This window comes from Athene cunicularia, assembly GCF_003259725.1.
Source record: "Athene cunicularia isolate RWA chromosome 2 unlocalized genomic scaffold, athCun1 chr2_part1, whole genome shotgun sequence".
Taxonomy (NCBI): Eukaryota; Metazoa; Chordata; class Aves; order Strigiformes; family Strigidae; genus Athene; species Athene cunicularia.
The window spans coordinates 82374727-82380964 of record NW_020799095.1 but is presented as its reverse complement, the minus strand read 5'-3'; the positions used below and the strand labels follow the sequence as shown (position 1 = coordinate 82380964).

The following is a 6238-nucleotide window of genomic DNA, read 5'->3' as shown; positions in this document are numbered from 1 at the left end:
GTGGGAGAGCAGCGCGCAGGGGCTGCCTGGGCGGCCGGCCGGCCGGAGGGAGGGCAGGGGCACGCAGGCCGGGAGCTCGCAGGCGTTCCCTGAGCCTCCCTTTTCCTCCCCCTCTGCACTGCCCCTGCAAAACTGTGCCGGGAGTGCTTCAGGGCCGCGGGCAGAAGTGACCGGCTTGCGAGACAAACGGGGTCCTGGTGCTTCTGCGGCGGTTAAGGGAGAGATGCTTGTATCTAGCTCTGGTAGCCCAAAGTAATAGAGCAGATGCAGGAGCGTGCCTCTTAGTATTAGGTCTGAAATTTATCTCAAAGCATTTCTTCATCTCAGGCTGAGTTGCTGTCATCTTCTTGAATTTAACGAGGAAAGAGATAAACAAGGCTTTGGTGTCACTGATCTGGCCACAGACTGTGCCCACATGGAGGTCCTTGTGGAACTGTGAGCCTCTCTCGTTAAAGATTTTCAGGGGGGAATTGCAGGAAAATTTGTGAATTGTGCTCAGCTGAGCACATAGTGGTGCACACATACTGACACTCGGCTTCCTCTTGTGTTCTAGTTGCACCTGAAACAAAAACATCTATCTAGATAATGTTAAAATAGAAACATTTGATTTTAATGTTTGCCTATAAAACATAATTATTTCACTTACATTTCACTTTTTATTAATCTGTAGATAATGAATGTGGATTAGAAAGGGTATGTCCGTACTGCTTCCAGTTCCTGGTTCCTGATAGCTACCGGGTGCGTCTCAAACCAAAGATGAAAGTGACTCCGCAGATAGAGAAGGTTCTTAAACATGAAGCAAAGAACCATAAACTTAATATGAAACAGATGAAGCTTTTGAAAAAGTACAGGGAGTCAAGAAGTGTTCTGGTAAGGATATTTACTTGGAACTTCGAAATAGCTGATAACTTCCTTGAAACCTTTCAGTGGCATAAAAAAGAAGATGCTTACGGATTTCTTTTTTTCATGAGCATATAACTTTTCCTTTCTTTTAGGATAAATTCTATTCACAATCAAAATCTTTAAAATCTATCCTTCACAAAAAAGACATCATGAGGACAATGACAGGAATAGTAAGCTTCCCCCCCAAAAACCAAACACAGCCCCACATGTCAGAGGAGCTACACAAACAGCTCTGCCCTCCCTTTGATCTCTTTAGCAGTGCTCTGGGTAGACTGCAGATATCTAAGATCTGGCTGAAAATTAAGTAATTTTTTCCTGCCAGGAAGCTGTGGTATTTCCACTGTCAGCTACGTGTGTCATTTTTGTAGCTCTGCAAAAAAACGGCAGGAGTGGCAGATTTTTGCCTTTTCTGTTCTTCCTAGGACTGTGGCAGATCTAGGACCAGGCTGCTTCTCTCCTAAAAGCCATTAGGATCCTTAGAAATCCATTGCTAAGAATACCCAAAAATACACCTGGTAAGAAGAATGTGCCATTGGCTGAAGTCAGGCTGGTTTTGCCAGTATGCGTAGCTTGATGTTTACTGCCTTTGTTTCAGCTCTGAAGAAGGGCTTGAGTGACTGATTGTCATTTTTTTTTCAGTTTTATCAGTTGCGTGAAAATACATTTGCTCAACTAAACAAGCTTTATTTCATTTTTTTCAGTAGGCTCTCACGGCTACATCAGATTATTGTTAACTTCTGTACGAACTGAATGTCTTAAATTTGTCTGAATATTACTGTTTATAGGAGGTCTTTCAAAACTAAACCACACAGGTAATTTAAACAAGTTAATGCTGCTCTTGGGGCTTCAGTTCTTTTTACTAAAAGTTAATCAGGAATGTAAGATTTAATTACTATTTTTTATACTAATTACTATTATTTGAAGAATAGTAGTAGACATTTAATCTAGTGTTGCCAAGGCATGCACTACTATTAAAAAAGGTTATGTGAATGGATGTTTTAATAAATGAGAGAGCACCCTATTGTGCCCAGCAGTTGCTGGCACACTTGGCATTTTCTCAGGTGAAAGTCTGCTGGTTTGGGGAGTAAAATTTGCAAAACCAAAATTATTAAAGCGTCAATAGCACAAAATTAAACTGAGGAGATATCAGAGGTTCTCAGCTGTCAAGGCAAAATAGGGTGCTCCAGAAAGGCACCTTTGATATTACTCTCTCCAAACTGTAGATCATAGTTGAGCAGCAGAAAGGGCATCTGAGAAGTTGGAATCTTTGCTTTATTTTTCTGGGATTAAAAACGTTTAATGTATATTAAGAACTGTCTCTTTAGACAACTGATGAACAGTGTCCTATGGAATTCTGTAGCTGGAGAGGTTTGTAGGACATGCTGTGCATTCATACGAGTAGTTTAAAATTCAGTTTGCAATAGGTCCAGTTTAAACTCCGGGTAATACTCTAATCTTGGGATGTAATTACAGTTTGCTGCACTTGTGTTCTGCTCTGTTCTGTTTGCATTTGTGCTGTGGATTATGTATTTCTGGTCTTAAGTATTTAAAATACTGTCAGAAGCTGACAGCTTTCAAAATTAGCAATGTAGATCCCTATAATCTAATACCTGAGACTTGTGAAAATGAAAATTTGAGTGTGGTTGAAAATTAAACCAAGCAACAACGTGTCAGGTTGTGCTTCTTATACCTTCCTTAGCAAGTAGAACTTGATTTGAGAAAGCTCCTCTGTTATACGCCTTTTCAGGGCAGAAGCAATTTCAGGGCTTTTAAAATTTTTGGAGTTAACTGCACATGCATTCCAGGGAATGAAAACTAGCTGTACAGTGCTATGATTAATCTGCTAATTCCTACATTGTAAGGTGTTCTCCATTTATATTCTGTGGAGTGATAAACTATCATGTGATGCTTTACCCATCTTAGTTTCGTTTAGAAGAACTAAAAATACATCAATACCTGAGCTGTATAAGTTAATGATCTTTCTCTTTTTTTGTTGTTTTTAGACTGACAAAATAATGTCTAGATACAGTCAAAACACTTAACTGAAAACGTTTCATTTCAGCGTTTCTCAGTGTGATGCTTTCTAAGCAATCTGAATTTAGGTAAATTTACACACTTTGAAGAATGATTTGGTATAGATGTTTTCAAAACTGCTTAGACGTTTTTGTGACATTCTTTTGAGTATGTTTTTTTAACCAGAAACATCATGTAACTGTTTTTCAGTCTGTGTAATTGTGTGTCTCAAAAAGTTGTCTGTATTACTCTCGTGTCTCTTAATAACAGTAGTTGCCATGGCAGTAAGGGATATTAGGAATATTTGACAGTCTCTGTGACTGTCTGACATTATTTGTTCTGATACACCTCTGCAACATACTCTGCTGCTGGAAGTTTCCTGCAGCCTAGAAGTAAACAAATAGAAGAGAAAGTGCCTTTTGCTTAGAACCTCCTCCATACTGTAGTAAGTATTTTTGCACTGATAGAAAGCCTCTTCTTTGTTCACTTAAGACTTGCTGTTATTAGTTATGGATGGCTATTTTTGAGAATTTGGTAGTTAAATATTTTATCTCAAGTCTCCCTGAAAAGTGCGTAATATAACTTCATTGGGGTTAGAATATGCTAATGAATTTAGATCACACTGTATGCCATGGTTTTTAGAAAAATACAAATACTCCTAATGTATACTCAAGATATCATACATCCAGTTCAGGTGCTGTTTCATCTTTCTGTTTTGACAGGGTTGTTTTCCACATTTCACTGTACAACATCACATTCAGAGTTATGGTTCTCCTGAAACTAATTGCTAGGGGATTGGAGTAATTTCTAGATAAACCCATGGGATGTGTTTGGCTTAAGAAGCCTGAATGAAAATACTAGGTGTAAAGAATGTGTTGTTTTTTAGTATGTCATGTTTCACTTAAGCAAATATTTAATTTGTGTCATGATATTTAGAGAATAGTTCGAATAATTCTTTCAATGGCTTTATAACATGAAGGTGGAAAGACTGAAAGAATGGTTGGTATTTCCTTTCTTCTCTCTGTAGCTGGTTACTTGCAACTCGTGCAACAAAACAACAAGACATTATGGTAAAAGCAGGGATTTTCTGGCTACCATGACACAAAATTCTGGCACTCCAAGTATTAAATCTAGCCTGAGCACACCTGATGTAAAAATCCAGTCTGCAAACAAAGTGACATCTGTAAGCTGCAGTAGGTTGGGATCTAAAGGGAACAGTCCCTCATCACTTCCCAGGTACCTGTTTCTCTGCTATTTAAAGAGGCACTTTGCTGAGTAGAGTGTATGACACCTTGTTGGGAAAGGGCGTCATGTGCTGATTTCAGATCAGGCACTTAATAAAATTTAAATTGATAATGAAGTATTTTTCTTCAGTGGTCTGACTGGGGAGATCCATTGAGTGGGGAGATCCATTTTGACTTTCCAACATTTAAAATCAAAGATTCTAATGAAAAGTGACTGTGTGCAAAGAATGCCCAATTATGTTTTTGTCATTAATGTGAAACGTCTGGCTTAAAATTTGCATAACAGTGTTACGCTTCTGACTGCTCACTTTCATAGTTGCATTACATTAATTCTGATTCCTCACCTTTAAGACATTTGAGTCTTTTGTTTTTCAGAACGTGTGTATCCGGACAGGCAACAACCAGCTCTGCATCCAAGACTCCCCGAAACTCCAAATTTCACTTTTCTAAGCTAAAACGGATGCTTAACCTAGAAGAAAGAGAAAGAAGCCAGAAGGCAGATTTGAAAACCTTCTTGACTTTACTTTAGTTATACGTTATTTCAAAGTAATAAAGATTACAGCAATAAGTATTCTTCCAGTTTTAGTAAATCAGCGAAGTGATTTCTTTAAAACTCAGGCTAACAGCATGTACCCTGTGAAGTACAGACCATATCCTTTAGAAGCAAGCTCTGTTTCTAAGGGGCCTGAATGTCTGCAAGAGGATGGGAAAACAGCCAGTCTAATATGCTTGGGAATCTTGAACGTGTTTTTCAGCCCAGGAATTAACAGCCAGGTTCTGTCCTTTGGGGAAGCTGACAATACTGGATCCATCAGTGGGTTCACCAGGTGCCACTGAAAGCAGTTTGGGGGTGGGAAGTTGCACTCTGCTCCTCCTCACTCTCTGACTGTTTTTAAGATCATGCATCACAACAGAGTTTGGAAGATCTTATCCCTGCTGTGCATGTTTGAATAAAACAAAGACACTTTTCACTGGTGCTTTCTGTAGGTATGGTATTTTCAAGGGTCTGTTGTAGTGTCCTGCAGTGTCATTGTCTTTTGATACCTGTAGTAATTTTAGCACGGCCCTTACAAAGGTTCCAAAACAACTTAGTCTATAAGGCAGCACTTGTATAGAAAGGGAGATAAAACTGTATCACCTGATTAAGTTTCTTCATTTTCTTAAGAATGTTCTCTCTGATTTGGACTGGAGGCGAATACCAACCCAGGATAATGCAGAGCCTTGTAAGACTGATGTAATATGGGATGCTCTCAATACTGACTGATGGCTCCACAATAGGCTGCTGTTGGCACCCTATTTGTTACTGCTACTAGAGTGACACAGTCATAAAGAACAGGGGATGCTTCCTTCCCAGTTGCTCAGGTGCTACCAAAATGGGTCACTGTGGTCTTGTTCGGAAGTGACAAATTAAAGAACCTTTTTCTTAAATGTCTTTCAGTTTTATCAGGCTTCTGAATTGCTTCCTGGACTTCAATCTGGAAAACTAGGTTTTCCCTGGACAGTAGTGAAGTGTTTTGATGTGAATAGACGATTGTCAAGCTTAAAGTGGTCTCCACTGTCAGATTTTACATTTTCAGTTCAGCACAGAGGTGAGAAAGAACAGCAGAAAGTCACCATTTAGGACTGAGTTTATAGCCTGCCCTGCCTATAGGCTGCAGTGACAGTTCTGCAAAAAAAGAGAACCAATTAAAAACATTTAAATGCTTGGCTTTAAAGGTCTGCCTTTTCCTTTTTTTTTTTTTTTTTTTTTTTTTGGTATTCTAATGAATAGTTTCCTTTAAGTTTATTCAGACTCAGCACTGCTTAAGGAAGCATAGGAGGAGCAAGTAAGTTATCAGACTTGAAAGCAAGCCAGGGCAGGGGAGACAGTCTGTTGAAAATTCTACTTACAGTCTCAAAGATTGGCACGTAACCTTTTTATAACTCTTGTACCACATAACTTTGAGAGGTTCACTGCCATTTGTTTCTTATTTCTTATGTACGTGTAGGATCAAATTAACTGTCATTCTTTGATCAAAATACAGACCTTTTTCAGTGTAGAACTTGGCATTAATTCACCTGTTGTTGCTGTATTAATG

General features: G+C 38.9%; 1 protein-coding gene across 1 annotated transcript; it reads left to right on the top strand.

The window, feature by feature from the left end:
- Positions 1 to 18: 18 nt before the first annotated feature.
- C2H18orf21 (chromosome 2 C18orf21 homolog) lies at positions 19 to 4768 on the top strand. The gene is made up of 4 exons (XM_026841735.1): positions 19 to 435; positions 671 to 870; positions 3944 to 4152; positions 4536 to 4768. The coding sequence occupies exons 2-4, from the start codon at positions 757 to 759 to the stop codon at positions 4687 to 4689; spliced, it is 477 nt and encodes a 158-aa protein (XP_026697536.1). The 5' UTR covers positions 19 to 435; positions 671 to 756; the 3' UTR covers positions 4690 to 4768.
- The last annotated feature ends 1470 nt before the right edge of the window (positions 4769 to 6238 follow it).

What these genes read in the sequence shown, in the direction of transcription:
- C2H18orf21 (XM_026841735.1), top strand. Translation starts at nt 757, where the DNA reads ATGAAAGTGACTCCGCAGATAGAGAAGGTTCTTAAACATGAAGCAAAG. An exon ending in GGGAGTCAAGAAGTGTTCTG is followed by an intron (nt 871 to 3,943) that starts GTAAGGATATTT and finishes TTCTCTCTGTAG; the next exon opens with CTGGTTACTTGCAACTCGTG. An exon ending in AGTCCCTCATCACTTCCCAG is followed by an intron (nt 4,153 to 4,535) that starts GTACCTGTTTCT and finishes TTTGTTTTTCAG; the next exon opens with AACGTGTGTATCCGGACAGG.